Source organism: Aethalodelphis obliquidens, unplaced genomic scaffold (assembly GCF_003676395.1).
Source record: "Aethalodelphis obliquidens isolate GAN/ISIS:26980383/991018 unplaced genomic scaffold, ASM367639v1 scaffold37, whole genome shotgun sequence".
In the NCBI taxonomy this organism is placed as follows: Eukaryota; Metazoa; Chordata; class Mammalia; order Artiodactyla; family Delphinidae; genus Aethalodelphis; species Aethalodelphis obliquidens.
In genome coordinates, this window is record NW_020837981.1 from 11,716,696 (window position 1) to 11,735,594 (window position 18,899).

At 39.5% G+C, this 18,899-nt stretch overlaps 1 protein-coding gene across 1 annotated transcript; it reads right to left on the reverse strand.

The window, feature by feature from the left end:
• Positions 1-1,046: 1,046 nt before the first annotated feature.
• Positions 1,047-16,242, reverse strand: NUDT13 (nudix hydrolase 13). Its single transcript, XM_027129922.1, is given in 8 exon segments — positions 1,047-1,618; positions 1,620-1,784; positions 4,051-4,176; positions 5,278-5,384; positions 6,217-6,349; positions 6,444-6,462; positions 7,618-7,740; positions 16,160-16,242. Coding segments are annotated over 8 exon segments (801 nt in total). The 3' UTR covers positions 1,047-1,573.
• Between the last annotated feature and the right edge of the window lie 2,657 nt (positions 16,243-18,899).

The following is an 18,899-nucleotide window of genomic DNA, read 5'->3' on the forward strand; positions in this document are numbered from 1 at the left end:
ATCTTTCTAGTTCTAGAATCTCTTTTACTTAGTCCTGTGGGACTTGGATGTGTGAATAATCTTAGGGTCTTTGGCACTTGTGTCTTTAATCACTAGTTAGTTGCCTAAAAGTACCTGAAGATAAGACTTTCCCCAGCCATTCCTCTTTTCAAACAGACCTCTAACAGGATTTCTTCTGAATATTGCTTTAGTCATTCCACAGACTTGGAATCTGGACTTAAATGTTTGTCACACTAATAGATTACTCCCACCCCCAATTCTCACTTTCTACAATTTTCTCACTTCATAAGACAGAAATATACATCTGAACAAAGGTACAGAAATTTATTCCATTTCCTCCAGATAAGTGCTTCTTCCCTATGACAAGGTTTAGAATGGTATATATGAATGATAAGAAATCCTAAATTTAGTTTATCCCATAAAACTCAAGAAATGGTTCATCTTCACTGATCGCTTCATTGAAGTTACACTTACTGCGTGTGCAAAAGGCAGCAACCATTTTACCTTTAGGAAAACAGGCATGGCAAGTGATAATCTTTTCCCTGGGTCACAAACTGAGCAAGTAACAGCAAAAAAGACTTACGCTCTTGAGCCCCACTGGCATGCAGTTACCTCAATAGAACATCACTGCCTCTGATTTACTAGAGAGTACTTTGAGGAAGACCTTAACTTCCACTTTCCTGGGATGAAGGACTTAAAGGAATATGACTTTTATTTAACTACAATGTACAAAATAATTACCTCTACACAAATTCAAAAATGTTGTGCTGGGCTTCCCTGGTGGCACAGTGGTTTAGAATCCGCCTGCCAGTGCAGGGGACATGGGTTCGAGCCCTGGTCCAGGAAGATCCCACATGCTGCGGAGCAATTAAGCCCGTGCACCACAACTACTGAGACTGCGCTCTAGAACCCGCAAGCCACAACTACCGAGCCTGCACGCCTAGAGCCCGTGCTCCACAACAAGAGAAGCCACCGCAATGAGAAGCCCGCACACCACAACAAAGAGCAGCCCCCACTCGCCGCAACTAGAGAAAACTCGCGCACAGCAACGAAGACCCAACACAGCCACAAATAAATAAGTAAATAAATTTGTTTAAAAAATATGTGCTATTTTTTAAAATTGTATGAGGATAAAAAGGAACTCAGTAGAGGGTTGAGATCTGCTATATATTTTCAATATTAAAATAAAAGTTGTAACCAAAATTATACCAGGCACATTTTGGCAGTTAGTATAAACCCAGCATTGACAAGCCACATGCCAAAAGATGTTTGCTTCCAAAGCACAGGAGAAAATGAATGAGCAAGGGCCCATATCCAAACTAATGCTTCAACTTTCCCTCTGATTTTGACAATTGTCATCTCATCAGTTTTGGCATTTTTGATTGCCTGTGATTAGGAACTTCTTTTATTAACACTGCTGGCAGATGTGCCTTGCTGGGGGCTCACCATCTGCTCTGCCTTCTTATGATGTTGGCCTGGAGATGACCTTTCGTCACCACCTCTTCATCAGTTGATCTCTGATGTGCCCCTCTGAGATAGGAGAGATTTATCTAATTAGGTGGCCTGATCTGAGCTAAGCAGGCAGGATAGAACAGGTCGGTTTTTCCACCCACTCCTTTTATCAGTTGGTGGGTAAAGGCTAACTTGGGGCGGGGGGGGGGCAACCAGAATGGGAAAGCCCCATTCTGTTGCTGATAATATGGGTTGTCTTTCCTCAGGGCTGTGGCCACCTCATCATGACTGAACCAGGCAGCTGCTTCTAGTTCTCTCAAGTTCACCTGGATCTGAAAGACATAAGGAAAAACAGGCTATAAGGTTAGGAGATACAAAACTTAGAATACGACGGCCAAAGATGAGAAAATGTTTCCAGAACTGAGCAATCTTAGAAGGTAATATCTGGGATCTATAGTCTGGGAGATAATCAGTTCTAGATAGGGTCCAGAAGCAAAAGTACCATAATTAAGAGATGAGAGTTAAGTATATATTTTAAATATTAAAAAAAAAATTTTTAATCCTGGAAGCTCAAATAGTAAAATATTGAGTGGTTTGGGAATTCCCGGGCGGTCCAGTGGTTAGGACTCGGCACTTTCACTACTGTGGCCCAGGTTCAATCCCTGGTTGGGGAACTAAGATTCTGCAAGCCATGTGGCGTGGCCAAAAAAAAAAAAAAAAAAAAAAAAAAAAAATAATAAAGGGAAGAAGGGTGGAAAAAAAAAAAAAAAAAAAAAAAAGTGGTTAACATTGAGAGGTAAAATTATATAACTAAAAAAAAGAACATATACATGTTACTCTTCTTCAAAGGATGTGTTAATTAATGATAGTCAAAAGCATAGTATCTGCCTTGCAAGAAGCAAAAATGCAAACTGCATCCACAGGGAGCTGAGACAGATTAGATATTATTCATTGTATAGAAACCAAAGCACAAAATAGACTTTGGCTCATAGGGACCACAACACCATCTGTCAGGGATGTTAGAGCAAGGTGAGGTGGGATAAGACAACATCTAAGTCCCTTTCAATCAGAAGTTCCTATGATTTTATATTATTAGTTCCCAACATCCTGACTGGAGCAATAATACCAATTCTGAAATCAGTCATTAAATTTTATATATTTATTGTGTGCCTATTCTATGCAAGACTGTTAACTTCCTGATGATGAAAGATAAATTGTTTCATGATTGAGATATATACAAGGAAGAATGGTGATTGTGTTGGCACTCCCAATTTTTATGGTGATTAGTTGTTTATAAGATTGCAAATTCCTTAAAGGTATAAATCATATATTACATGTCTTTGTATAATCTAAACAATGCTGGACTAGACAGGTGCTTAGTAAGTACCTATGGACCAGCTTGGATGAGGCAAAGGATATATCATAAGGGAAGCATCAGAACTCACCTCTGTCTGCCCTGGTTTCACAGTTGCATGACAAGCAATCATGAGTGCACCATTAGGAAAGGGCCAGTGCTGAGATGCAGAGTATTGCAGTCTTTCCACCTCCAATCCCACCTCTCCTGCAGCTTCTCGCCAGATAGCCTCTTCCAGACTTTCACCTATAAGCACACAGATTAATTCAGGACAGCCCTGCAGTAGGAAGGGTGATACAGAAGCCCGTTGGCGAAAGGAACGCAAAACTGGCTCCCAAGTCAATGAAATACTCTTGGGGGAGCCCTAAATCTCTGAGTCTCTACACTAGGAATCAAGTCTGAAGTTGGGTATTGAACCACAATACTTGAACCTACTAGGTTAGTTACACAAAATAAGAGTTGGAGAGGCTACTGCTGCCCTCAGGTTTTTAATAAAGTTCAAATGCCACATTTCACCATTTGCAAATTTTACCCCAATAGACTGACAAAAAAACCAAACAAACCTGTAAATAAATATTAAATTCTAGTTAATATAATATTAATATGCATGTTGAAATATTTAGGAGGAAGTGTACTAATGTCTGCAATCTATGCATCAAAAAATAAGATGGATTAATGGGTGGATAGAGGAATGCATAGACAGATATGTGATAAAGTAAACATAGTAATTATGGAATTTAGGTGGTGAGTACATGGGTGTTTACTGTATAAATCTTCTAGCTATGCTTATGTTTGAAAATTTGCCTATAAAATATTGGAGAATTGATGCCACAAAGTAGTTTTCTTGATATAATAGGGAAGAATGTGCTTGAGACACTATGGCAACAAGAATAAGAAATACATACTATTTCATACTATAAGATTTCATGTCTTTCAATGTTATCTGTATATGCCCGAAATTCCTTACCTATTATCACAAAAACCTGCCAAGGCAGAATACATTCCCTTGGGAAAGGAACTCTGGCGGGCAAGCAGTCATTGAGTCCCATCTGACACCAGAGTGATCACCACAGGAGTCATCTAGGAAAAGGGGATGGAAACTTGGGCACTAGGGCTTTGGGGCCTGTTAATGAAACAAAGTAATGGGTAACTAAGGAAAGCCTTTTAGCTGTACAGGCTTCCATCCACAAGACAAAGTAGTGCACAGCCTTCTTGGATTACTGACCTTTTAAAGCGATAATTACCTGTGGATAATAGATGATCTTATTGGAAGGGCACACACGCTTGCTGCCAGCCACATTCTTCTTGGTGGGCTGTCCACTTCTGCTGCAGAACTGATGAGCATCATGCCAATGGAGAAGAGCCTGAGCCTAGGAATACAAAGATGGGCTTGGTTTCATTTGGAGAGTATGTGGGGCTCATTATAATGGTGCTGGGGCTACTATTTAGAGCAACTCAAAGGGACACACCAATCCCTTTTCAGCTCACCTACTTTAAATGCTTATTAACTATTTAAACTTTAAAATAAGGAAACTATTTGAACATAGTCCTCTAGCATCTGAAGTACGAATTTTATTTTATTTTATTTTGGGGGGCTGTGTTGTGTGGCTTGCGGGATCTTAGTTCCCCGACCAGGGATTGACCAGGCCCACAACAGTGAAAGCCCAACTCCTAACCACTGGACCGCCAGGGAATTCTCTGAAGTATGAATTTTTAAAAAGCATATTTTAAATGTATTATGAATTATTTTAAAAATATGATATATAAAATATCATAATGAACACCCGTGAACTTATGAGCCAGCTTAAAAAGAAAACATTTTCAGTATAATTACCACCCCAACATGTACTCCTCTCCAATAAAGTTGGAATTTTTTTGCAAATAAAAAATGTTAAGGGACTTCCCTGGTGGCCCAGTGGGTAAGACTCCACATTCCCAATGCAGGGGGCCTGGGTTCCATCCCTGGTCAGGGAACTAGATACTGCAACTAAGAGTCTGCATTTTGCAACTAAAGAAGTCTGCATGCCACAACGAAGATCCTGTGTGCCACAACTAAGACCCGGCACAGCCAAAAATAAATAAATAAATAATTTTAAAAATGTTTAGAGATACCTCTTTAAATGGGCAGTCAAAAGCACTTTAGCAAGTGAAATCTAAAGCTGGAGGACAAGTCGTTAAAGCAATATAAAATAACTTCTCATGATGTATATGTCATGCTGTGGGTCATTAAAAATGTTTATAAGGCTGATAGATCATATTGCCATATATCTGCGCACCCTCAGGAGACAATGGTACTAACAACGGTCCTGCCAAAAACAGGGTAAAAGAAAGAAGAATAAGCAATCTCCCTACAGCACATTGTCCTTCTGCCAAGGTTTGTAGGAAGGACTATGATCTGAAAAAAAAAAATCAAATGTTTCCCATATACACTACTTTACTTAATTTCCTACAGAACCAAGAAATCAATCTACCATGGATAGCAAGGAGGCATCCTTCACATTCAGCTGAAAGAGAGCCTTCCTCAGCCCAGTGAAAGACCCCTTGAGCTCTGTCTCCATTTCAGGTTTCTGTAAGGAAGCTAAAAAATTAGAAAAGAGAACAAAATGAAATGAATGTCAAGCTTTACCTCAGGGACCCTCTCAAGTATATTCTGTTAGAACATTGTTTCCCAAACTCAACTAATATGACTCAACTAGGGAGAATAAAAAAATATACAGGTTCTCAAACCCCTGCCTGGAGATTCTGAATAGCAGGTGAGTGAGGCCCAGAAATCTTGATTTTTTAACAAGCACCAGGAGATTCTTATATTCAGGCAAATTTGGGAAACATTAGAGCATAGTGTTTCCCAAGATCCTCTTCGGGGCAATAAGAACATTCGCACTAGCCACACACTATCCCTGGCTAAAAAGATGAAAGGGGACCTCTAAGCTCCTATCTGAACCTCCATTCCAGCATCATTACATTTACAGCTACACCGTGAAAGAGAGAAGGAAAGCCTGACAGGAGCCATGAGCCTCTAGCAAACCAGTTCCCAAATGCAGGTCTGAAGACCCAGAGCTACTCCAAGGTAACATGTTTATTCACCTGCATTGATAAGAGAAATAAGAATAATGTCATGGATTTTAAAACATTTCTTATGAAATATTTAAGACATATAAAGGTATAAATGTATAAAGGTACAGAGAATAATACAGTAAACATCTTTGTACCACCACCTAGCTGAGAAAGAAAGTATTAAAATGTCCTTTAAGTGATGATGATGGTAGATGGTACTATCTTTTAAGGTCCTAACTTAAGAAAAATTGAAATTGTTTTGTATTCTTAAAATGTTCTTTGAAATTTTACTATTATGTGGAATCCCAAAGTCTAAGAACCACTGGGAAGTACCCATCAGGAATAATGTTATGTACCATTTATGGAAGAGGAGCTATTTAGACCTAGATCCAGAGCAAACAATGCTTCTTGCTGTTCGGAGCATCCAGTTAGCATGGAATATTCTGTTGTTTGCATGTCCTGCCCAAACTTACCCAGGAGTCTTTCCAACTCGAAGAAACACAGAAGGAGAAGGGAAGAAAACAAGGGTTTTAATTAAACCATCAGAGCCATACTAGACTTATTGGAAACCATCTACTTCAACTTGAAGTAGGTACAGCTGGCTTCTAGTCACTGCCCTGCAGCTAATTAGCTATATCATCTTGGCCTAATCACTTAACCTCTCAAGGCCTCCATTTTCTCATCAGCAGTCTGAAGAGTTTAAAGGAACTCTTTCTGTGTAACACTGTATTACTCTATGATTGTATCATGAAAGGAGCATATCCCCTAGTTTTAAAGATACATGATAGTTGACTTATTAAAGCACTGAAAAAAAAATAAGTGTCAAACTTAAAATGGTAGAGAGACCAAAGCAGGTCTATAGTTTACTCTTCAAATCATGCTGCTTTTTTGGGCCAGGGTAGACTACTCATCTGAGACCCTGGTCTGTAAAGACAAGTGCTGTATAGGGAGAAAATCTATCCTCCTGTGCATGAAGGGCTCATATTTATTTGTTCATAATACAAGATTACATTGCTAATCTATAAATAATGTTCAGTGCCTTCTGATAAACATCCTCATATACTTATGCACTGCTAGAAACTACCTATCTAAGTATTCCAACATCTGACCCTGGCAATGTATTTAGAAGTTTCTGCATAGTGGCATCATATAAAACTCAAGGTAGCATCTTGAATGCCAAATCCCAATGGCTTAGATATCTCTAGTTATATACCTTCAAAGAGTTCTCAAAACAATTTTAGTTCACGTTTAGTTTTGACCCTTCTAAGGAGAAATTAAGTCATGATGCAAATCTTAAACTGTAACAGTGAACAGCTTCTTGGAGGCTGGAAATTGCTGGTCCAAGGCAGGGGTTGGCAAAATATGTCAAGTTCTGTGAGCCATACGGTCTCTGTCACAATACTCTGTTTTACCATTGTAGTGCAAAAGCAGTCATAAACAATATGTAAATGAATGAGTGAGGCTGTGTTCCAATAAAAATGTATTTAAAAAACAGACATGGGTTCCAATTTGGACAGCAGTTTTCCTGACCCTTGGTTTAAGGCTATAGTGGTTCAAACCATCACCAAAAAATATTCGATTGGGCGATTCAGGTTTATACGTTAAATAATTAATTGGCAGAAGAAGTTTGAAAAATCTGGACTCTAAACTCGGAGGATTCTTCTCAGGGATTTGATATGGACCGAGTTCTGCTTAGCGGCCACAGCCTGGTCTACTTTACTAGTCTACTCAGGGCTTACCTAGTAGGCTATGCTGGCGGGGCCAGGTATTGATGTTCTGATTTCTGAACCAAAGGAGCCAGGTTATGAAAGCGGTAAAATGCTCCTGTCTGCTGGGCTTTTTTACATGCATCATCATCTTCCTTCAGCTTAGATAAATACCTGTGTTTTGGAAATAATCAGAGCATTACAAAACCATACTTAGTTTCTTTTACAGCATTCATCTTTGAGAATTCTGTTCCTGCACTGGTCTCCTACCACGGTTATTCCTTTTATTTATTTACATCCTAAATTTCTTTAAAAAAGGATTTGAGGTGGCTACAGGGGGTCATTCCCTCCTTTGTCCTACTGTATACCTTGCCCATACTTCTGTGGTTGCACTTACATGGTGCTATTTGTTAATCTGTGTCTCCCCTGAAAGACTATGATCTTTTTTTTTTTTAACATCTTTATTGGAGTATAATTGCTTTACAATAATTGCTTTACAATGGTGTGTTAGTTTCTGCTTTATAACAAAGTGAATCAGCTATACATATATCCCCATATCTCTTCCCTCTTGCATCTCCCTCCCTCCCTATCCCACCCCTCTAGGTGGTCACAAAGCACCAAGCTGATCTCCCTGTGCTATGCGGCTGCTTCCCACTAGCTATCTATTTTACGTTTGGTAGTGTATATATGTCCATGCCACTCTCTCACTTTGTCACAGCTTACCCTTCCCCCTCCCCATATCCTCAAGTTCATGCTCTAGTAGGGCTGTGTCTTTATTCCCGTCTTACCCCTAGGTTCTTCATGACCGTTTTTTTTTTCCTTAGATTCCATATATATGTGTTAGCGTACGTTATTTGTTTTTCTCTTTCTGACTTACTTCACTCTGTATGACAGACTCTAGGTCCATCCACCTCACTACAAATAACTCAATTTCGTTCCCTTTTATGGCTGAGTAATATTCCATTGTATATATGTGCCACATCTTCTTTATCCATTCATCCGATGATGGACACTTAGGTTGCTTCCATCTCCTGGCTATTGTAAATAGAGCTGCAATGAACATTTTGGTACATGACTCTTTTTGATTTATGGTTTTCTCAGGGTATATGCCCAGTAGTGGGATTGCTGGGTCATATGGTAGTTCTATTTGTAGTTTTTTAAGGAACCTCTGTACTGTTCTCCATAGTGGCTGTATCAATTTACATTCCTACCAACAGTGCAAGAGGGTTCCCTTTTCTCCACACCCTCTCCAGCATTTATTGTTTGTAGATTTTTTGATGATGGCCATTCTGACTTGTATGAGGTGATACCTCATTGTGGTTTTGATTTGCATTTCTCTAATGATTAGTGATGTTGAGCATCCTTTCATGTGTTTGTTGGCAATCTGTATATCTTCTTTGGAGAAATGTCTATTTAGGTCTTCTGCCCATTTTTGGATTGGGTTGTTTGTTTTTTTGATATTGAGCTGCATGAGCTGCTTGTAAATTTTGGAGATTAATCCTTTGTCAGTTACTTCATTTGCAAATATTTTCTCCCATTCTGAGGGTTGTCTTTTGGTCTTGTTCATGGTTTCCCTTGCTGTGCAAAAGCTTTTAAGTTTCATTAGGTCCCATTTGTTTATTTTTGGTTTTATTTACATTTCTCTAGGAGTTGGGTCAAAAAGGATCTTGCTGTGATTAATGTCATAGAGTGTTCTGCCTAAGTTTTCCTCTAAGAGTTTTATAGTGTCTGGCCTTACATTTAGGTCTTTAATCTATTTTGAGTTTATTTTTGTGTATGGTGTTAGGGAGTGTTCTAATTTCATTCTTTTACATGTAGCTGTCCAGTTTTCCCAGCACCACTTATTGAAGAGGCTGACTTTTCTCCATTGTATATTCTTACCTCCTTTATCAAAAATGACTATGATCTTCTTAAGGGCAGGGTCTGCCTTAGTTCTGTATCATGGGTAATTAGCATATTGAATGGCTCATTTCAATAAGTATTTATTGAATGGAACTTCAAGGGTAATAAATATTTACTGAATTGAACCTCAAGGTACTTTGCCAATATTATGCTCTGAGGCAAGAATTTACATGCAGTGGAGTGAAAGGAAAACAAGTTCAGTGATAAAACATCAACCACAGAGCACCTAGAGATGGGAGCAGACTTTATTATTGCAGACAAGGAACAAACAGTATACCTTCAGAAACCCTTATTCAATCTAGGGATGATAAAGAGCAAATTTATCTTCAATGCACTCTTGTTTCAAACATCTATTCCCCCTGGTGGATGCCGTTAGCTTCTTATCTCTACTGAAGGGATCATTGATGAAAGTGAAGCCATATTTGACATACACTTATTTAATAAGTGTAATAATTTCTTTTCTTTTCTTTTCTTTTTTTTTTTTTGCGTTACGCGGGTCTCTCACCGTTGTGCCCTCTCCCGCTGCCGAGCACAGGCTCCGGACACGCAGGCCCAGCCGCTCCGCGGCATGTGGGATCCTCCCGGACTCGGGCACGAATCCATGTCCCCTGCATCGGCAGGCAGACTCCCAACCACTGCGCCACCAGGGAGGCCCCAAAGTGTAATATTTTCAATAGCCAAAATTAAAATGTAGAAAAAGAGAACATCCTGTAATTAGTTTCTCTAAAAAAAAAAACGTAATAGAGCAAGTTCTGTACCTTCATTAAGGACGGCCTAAGTCTATCCTTTCAAGAGACTTGGAAATCAGGGCAGGAACTGCGTGATTCAGGGAGGACTGAATGTGGATTCTCCTTCTGCGGCCTTAGGGATAATGATTTTTTTTTGGCCTTGCCGCTCAGCCTGCAGGATCTCAGTTACCCTACCAGGGACTGAACCCAAGCTCCAGCAGTGAAAGCCTATGGTCCTAACCACTAGGCAACCAGGGAACTCCCAAGGATAATGATTTTGACTGCTGAAAGCCCTACAACAGACTCTCAGGTATATGGCATATTTTGTCACTTAAGTAGGAAACACAGTTTAGAGATATTTTCTGTAGGATCTGGGAGCTTTTGTAACACCAGTAGAGTTAGCTCCACATGAAACTACAAAGTAAAATGATAAACATGCCCTAGTGGCATCTATAGGAACCTATTTTTGACTGTATGATAAAAGCAATTGCAGTGAGCGCTTTGTAAACAGAAGACAAAAGAAACAGTTTTCTGAGATTTGAATACTCATGATATTTTTATACTTATTGTGAGTGACTGCAACCTCCTGGGACAAAGTCTCAATGTATGTCAAAGGAGAGCTATGTGCCACTCAGAAGTTACCAAATATAAACAGTAGAACAAAATGCTAACTTTGTAAAAGAACAGTAGCAGTGATACAACCTGTGCTTTGCCCTAAAGATCCTAAAAAGCAAAACATCTACAAAAGCATCCAGGTTAAGGTCTTAAACCTGGGGCCTCACTGGAACTGGGACTGAGATCCAAAAAGTTCCTTGCATTCTTCTTGATTGGAACACTTGTTTTAGAAATGCATTTTCTTGCTGTACATCTGAAACATTGTAAATCAACTATACTTCAGTAAAAAAATAAATGCGCTAGAAGGATATATTGTACAGCACAGGGAATATAGCCAATATTTTATAATAACTTTTTTTAATGTATACCAATAAAGTACCATATTTATTTGTTTTAATAGGTGTTATTTTATTGGGATTTTACATAAGACTTTTGTTTCTAGATCACCACTGCTCTAGGGAAACCAACATAGAATTTTTAGCAGGAAAAAATGACATAATTACATTATAATTCAGAAATAACCATTATTATAACAAAATGAATTGGAATAGGGTAAAACAAGAGGTGACAAAATCAGTTAGGAAGTGATTTCAAGAGACCAGGCAAAACAAACACATGAAAGAATACTCAGCATCATCAATTAGAGAAATGCAAATAAAAACCACAATGAGGCATCACCTCACACCCGTCAGAATGGCCATCATCAAAAAATCTACAAACAACAAATGCTGGAGAGAGTGTGGAGAAAAGGGAACCCTCCTGCACCGTTGGTGGGAATGTAAATTGATACAGCCACCATGGAGAACAGCATGGAGGCTCCTCAAAAAACTAAAAATAGAACTAGCATACGACCTAGCAATCCCACCACTGGACATATATCCTGAGAAAACCATAATTCAAAAAGAGTCATGTACCACAATGTTCATTGCAGCTCCATCCACAATAGCCAGGACATGGAAGCAAGACAAGTGTCCATCGACAGATGAATGGATAAAAAAGATGTGGCACATATATACAATGGAACACTACCCAGCCATAAAAAGAAACAAAATTGAGCCACCTGCAGTGAGGTGGACAGACCCAGAGTCTGCCACACAGCGAAGCAAGTCAGAAAGAGAAAAACAAACACCGCATGCCAATACATATATATGGAATCTAAAAAAAAAAAAACGGTCATGAAGAATCTAGGGGGCAGGACAGAAACAAAGACGCAGACCTACTAGAGAATGGACTCGAGGACACGGGGAGGGGGAAGGGTAAGCTGGGAGAAAGTGAGAGAGTGGCATGGACATATATACACTACCAAACGTAAAATAGATAGCTAGTGGGAAGCAGCCGCATAGCACAGGGAGATCAGCTCTGTGCTTTGTGACCACCTAGAGGGATGGGATAGGGAGGATGGGAGGGAGGGAGACACAAGAAGGAAGAGACACGGGGACACATGTATATGTACAGCTGATTCACCCTGCCACACAGCAGAAACCAACACACCATTAAGCAATCATACTTCAATAAAGATGTTAAAAAAAAAAATGGGGCTTCCCTGGTGGTGCAGTGGTTGAGAGTCCACCTGCCGATGCAGGGGATACGGGTTCGTGCCCCGGTCCAGGAAGATCACACATGCCATGGAGCGGCTGGGCCCGTGAGCCATGGCCGCTGAGCCTGCACGTCTGGAGCCTGTGCTCCACAACGGGAGAGGCCACAACAGTGAGAGGCCCGCGTACCGCAAAAAAAAAAAAAAAAAATGGGCACAGGTTCGTGATGCCCCAAAACAATTACAATAGTAACATCAAAGATCACAGATCACAGATCACAACAAATATAATTATAATGAAAAAGTTTGAATTATTGTGAGAATTACCTAAACGTGACACAGAGACATGGAATGAGCAAATGCTGTTGGAAAAATTGTTCCAAGAGGATTACTTGACGCAGGGTTGCCACAAACTTTCAATTTGTAAAAAGCACAGTATCTGCAAAGCGCAATGAAGCAAAGCACAGTAAAATGAGGTATGCCTGTATACATTATGCTTTATACATTGCAGTATTCAAGGCTCAAATTGTCCCAAATTTGGCCAATGTGAACTCCTTGAAGTTGACCCCTGTATCCACACAACACCAGTGGTATTGAAAGAATTCCTGCTTTCTGGCATAGCAAGAGGTATCAAGCTCATCTGGTACATTTCCCGCCCCAGACCTAGAATCAGCCATTATTTTCAAGGAGCCCTTCTTCCTTTTGTTGGGAAATGGCTTTCAGAGACTATGATCAGCACTGGGGATGCTCGGTTCTACCACTACCAGACTGTCATTATTTCTATGCCCTCTCAGTAAATAAAGCTAGGAAATATGTGAATTTCAGAAAGAAAACTAAATCTTGCATTCATATGGATATTTCCAATTTAAGTGAACAATTAAATCATCAGTTATTATATTCGTATCCCTTTGCTTTCACACTGAAAATCTTGGTTTTAATGACATTAACATGATTGCGTATTTGCTTATGCATATACATAACATATACATATATAATGTATATTATGCGTAAAATAGTTTCAAAGCTACAATACTAGTATTACTACTAACAACAGAACTATCAATTGTGGGACTTCCCTGGTGGTCCAGTGGTTAGGACTCCAAGCTTTCACTTGCATGCTTTCACTTGCACAAGCTTACATATCTGGAAATAGTCTGAAGTCAAGGTTTCCTGAATCTCCTCTCTGAGAACCCCTGCAGTCCCTCCTGGATGCATGGAACCACTTCCAGCCCTGCCACCACTGTTACTGCCACTGCTGCTACTACTGCCAGGGGAGGAGGCAGTTAAGCCATCCAAAACTTTTCGGAAATTAAACTTCTTCATTCTAAAAACATAGGACAATGAGGGGCACCAGACATGTCTCTGAAGGTTCAGGGTCCAAGGCTCTGCTAGTGTTGGAGGGTCTCCTGCAGAGGTGGGGGGTGGCTGTGGCTCACAGTGAGGACAAGGACACTGGCAGCAGAAGTTCTGGGAAGTACTCCTTGGCGTGAGCCCTCCCAGAGACTCTATAATAACTTTTAATGCAATATAATCTATAAAAATTTTGAATCGTTGTGTTAATCACCTGGAACTAAGAATATTGTAAATCAACTATACCTCAATAATAAATAAATAACTTACAAATGCATTTTTCACCTAATTTAAGTATAATAGTTTGGAAACCATAACACACTAAAATTATCAAACTTAAACTGTTTATTTCTTATTAATTTATACCCCCATAACATAGGAGCAGGGTTTTTTAAAAAAACAAATTTATTTATTTATTTATTTTTGGCTGCGTTGGGTCTTCGTTGCTGCGCGCGGGCTTTCTCTAGTTGCAGCGAGCGGGGGCTACTCTTCGTTGCGGTGCGCGGGCTTCTCATTGCGGTGGCTTCTTTTGTGCAGCAGGGGCTCTAGGTGCACAGGCTTCAGTAGTTGTGGCTCATGGGCTTAGTTGCTCCGTGGCATGTGGGATCTTCCCGGACCAGGGCTCGAACCCATGTTCCCTGCATTCGCAGGCGGATTCTTAACCACTGCGTCACCAAGGAAGTCCCTGAGTGGTGGGATTCTGGATGATTTCTCTTTTTTAAAAAAATTGGTAACTGTATTTTCTGATTTCTATAGAATGACTATTTTTTAACTTTCATAATAAGAAAAAAGGGACTCCCCTATGGCGCAGTGGTTAAGAATCTGCCTGCCAATGCAGGGGACACGGGTTCGAGCCCTGGTCTGGGAAGATCCCACATGCCACGGAACAACTAAGCCCATGCGCCACAACTACTGAGCCTACATTCTAGAGCCCATGAGCCACAACTTGAGCCCGTGTGCCACAACTACTGAAGCCCGTGTGCCTAGAGCCCGTGCTCCGCAACAAGAGAAGTCGCTGCAATGAGAAGCCTGCGCACAGCAACAAAGACCCAACACAGCCTAATTAATTAATTAATTAAATTTTTTAAAAAAGGAATCCCACCACTCACAGATGATCATTGTTTATACCTTGGAATTCTCCAAAGTATTTATTAATATTATGCATCTATACATATGCAATAAGTACTTTTAGAACTGATCTACTACTTTGTAGCTTTTTTTTGTAAGCATATTAACATTTTTCACACCATATTCTTTACTGATAGAATTTTAGTTTTCTTATGATTTTTAATTCATTTTCAATACATTTAATCACTTTAACACTCATTTTTTAGACTTCAGTAATTCTGTTATTGTTCTTAGAGTCTCAGCCTGAGAACTGTAAATAACCCAAATGTCCAACAATATCTAAAACAAGTATTGCAATTTTGTTGTCTTCTAACTCTTGCTCATGTAAGATTGTGTGCGTTTATGTGCCTTTAAATATTGAACTGGGCCCTCATGTATGGCAGAGCTTTCAGTGTGGGAAGCCCTGGTAGTGAGTGTATCCCTCCAGAGGGGTTTTACATCTGCAAGTCTACAAATACTACTTAAAGTCTTTTCTTAGTTTGGGGGTTTGGGACCATACCACATAGATGGTGCAAATTTAAACCCCAAAACTGAATGAGAGCAGGCTACTGATTTCAAATTCACAGATTTTATATTTGCCCAGGCTGGGGACAAAGAAGTCCTTTATCACCTTCCTGTACTGGTGTAGATTTTTTTTTTTTCTAGTCTGCCTTTCACTGTGGTTTAGTTCTTGGGGGAGGGAGTTGCGAGGGGATGGGGAGGTATGCAGGTGGTATGCAGGACTGGAGTTATCTACCTTATTTTCAGGAAACTTAATGAACTATTATTCAATATAGTTTTTAATTCTATCATATGGGTATATCATGATTTAATTAATTTTTCCCTTACTGTTCATTCATCCATTCAACAATATTTCAGTGCCTACTATGTGCCAGATACTAGGGTTTTATGCACTAGGGGTACCATAGGGGAAAAGACAAAGTTCTTACCTTTTTTTTTTTAAGTCTTCATTGAATTTGTTACAATATTGCTTCTGTTTTTTTTTTTTTTATGTTTTGGTTTTTTGGCCCCAAGGCATGTGAGATCTTAGCTCCCCAGCCAGGGATCTAACTCACACGCCCTGCATTGTAAGGTGAAGTCTTAACCACCCGCCAGGGAAGTCCCCAAAGTTCTTATCTTAAAAAAAGAACTTATATTTAAGTATGTCAGACATTTTAGATATTGGAAATTTAATTGTTTAGAAATTCTCTAGTTATAAATAATTTGCATTGAACATCTTTATACGTAAATCTTAATCATACATCCGTAATCCCCAATATAGGATTTTGAGATACTTATATTTTATAATTTAATGGACCAAAGATATAATAATTAGAGCTGTTTGGTCAAAACTCACCGTGTCTTAGTGACATAGGTTGACAGCAGCCTATAGCACCAAAAAGATCTTCTCCTGCGAGTAATTCCACAATACAGGGACATTGTCAGGTCCTTAGGGGAAAGAGGAGTTTAGAAAAAAAAGAGAGAGATCATAGCATGCAATTTAAAGTAATGAATCACCAAGAGGGTTATACTTTAAGCCAGAATAGGATCACTATTTAATACCAAGGAAAGATAAACTGAATGGGAGTCAGATGATCTGGCTTCTAAATTGCATTTATACTGCTAACTAGCTGTGGGATTTCAACTTTTCAGTGCCTTTCCTAATCTACAAAATTGAAACCTGTTCTGCCTACCTAATAGGTTGTTGTGAGAATCAGCTAACTATACATGAAAAAATATGTGCTCCTCCTTCCACATATGGAATTCTTTCTGGGTGGTAGGTGCCAAGCCAAGGCCTACATTTCTCTCCTCCTTTGGTCCTTTGGTAGGACCAAAACTAGGTCTTAACAATGGAATTTGACTAGAAGTGATGTGTGTCTCTTCTAGGCTGACACAGTTAAGTAGTGGTATGCCTTCTTCATCCTCTATCCCCGTCTGTTTGGAAGACTCTGGAATGGCAGAGCCATTAGATGGAAGAGCCTAGATCCCTGAATCACTACATGGAGAAAAGCCACCCACCAACCAAAGAGTCCCCACCTTAGACTACTTACGAAAGAGAAGTAAGCTTCTACCATATATATATATATATATATATATATATTTTTTTTTTTTTTTTTTTTTGGCTGTACACGGGCCTCTCACTGTTGTGGCCTCTCCTGTTGTGGAGCACAGGCTCCGGACGCGCAGGCTCAGTGGCCATGGCTCACGGGCCCAGCTGCTCCGCAGCATGTGGGATCTTCCCGGACCGGGGCACGAACCCGTGTCCCCTGCATCGGCAGGCGGACTCTCAACCACTGTGCCACCAGGGAAGCCCAAGCTTCTACCATATTAAGCCACTGAAATTTTGAAGTTTTTTTTTTACAGCAGCTAGCATTACCCTAATAGACCAAGTAAGCCTAGGAGTGTCTCCAGAGTAATGGAGTCAAGTTTCTCAGAATACATGAAAAGCAAAGTCCTTTTGAAAATGAAGTAAGAAGAATCCTGTAGATAAGAAAAATATAAAATTACAGGCATTTAGGAAAACATTTCAAAAGGCAGCTATGCAAACCCACATGGATCTAAGATACTTTTTAGATCTCACTGTGAGAGGAAAAATAATTCTATATCTTAAGAATCCATTCTGCAGAAGGTGATTTCTTTTAAATTGTATAACAGTAAGTGTTTTATTCTCCCTGAAAAGTACAGTTCACACTAGCAATAAAAAAGTCAAAGAAGTTCCACTGAAACAAGAAAATCAGTACAGTTAAATAACCAACTACCCTTTTAACTGTGCCCAAGGGAAGCAAGCTTTAACACTAAACCACCAAGGAATGTCTGAAGTTTAGGCCTACTTCCTGGTTGCATAGTTATGAATCACTGATGACTAATACTTGGACAGTTTTGGCTATAATCTATGTCCTAACCAAGGGTAAAATATATTTAGTAAGTGACATTCAACAAAATATTTATTGAGTACTGACTTTATGCAAGCTCTCTTAAGGGACACAATAATGTATAGGATAAACATTCCTCAAGGGACTCTAGCAGGAGAGAGAAAATAAATATATAGCTTTCACAGAAGGCGGTATGTGAAATGTGGGTTATAAAGCACTCTAGGAGAGTATTAAAAGTATAATCCTTATTTTAATGACCCAAAGACTTCTGTGATATACTGGAGGAAATGAATTTAAAGTCAACGTTTCTGTCTCATATACAACTCTGAGAGTGTAAATTGATACGATATTTTTGGATGGCAATTTGGAAATATCTATCAAAACGTGAAAATAAGCATCCCTTTCCCCTAGCAATTCCACTTCTAGGAATTTATCCTAGGAAGAAAAGGATATGTACAGGAATGTTAACTGAAAATTGTGATAAAATGGAATAATACACAGCTATTAAAAATAAACAGATAACAGTAGAAAAAATATATGTAGTAACTGGGAAAGATATTCAGAATATATTATTAAATAAGAAAAGCAAGGGCTTCCTTGGTGGCACAGTGGTTGAGAGTCCGCCTACTGATGTGGGGGACACGGGTTTGTGCCCCGGTCTGGGAAGATCCCACGTGCCGCGGAGCGGCTGGGCCCATGAGCCATGGCCGCTGAGCCTGCGCGTCCAGAGCCTGTGCTCCACGACGGGAGAAGCCACAACAGTGAGAGGCCCGCGTACCGAAAAAAAAAAAAAAAAAAAAAGAAAAGCAAGTAGTATTTGGTTAGTTTAGCATGATCTAATTAATTTATAAAGAAAAGGATATATACATACCAATATAATTAATTGGATATGTATTTATTTATATTTTTAAAATGACTAGAAGTCCACATACCAAAGTGTTAACGGTGACTAATTTGAAAGAGTGGGATGGACACAGGGATTGAAAAGGGTACTTGTAATTTTTACATATCTGTACTTAAAAAAAATTTTTAACCATGTGTTCATATTTCTTGTACAGTAAGATAGCATGTAATAAAACAGTAGTTCCCAGGACTAACTGCACTGTGAGGCTTTTTCCAGGCCCTTGTTCACAGTAGCACTTCATCTCATTCCCTGAGAACCGTAGGGAATTTCTTTGGTGAGTTCCTTGAATTCCTTTGGTGAGACTGTAAGAGTTGTTTGTA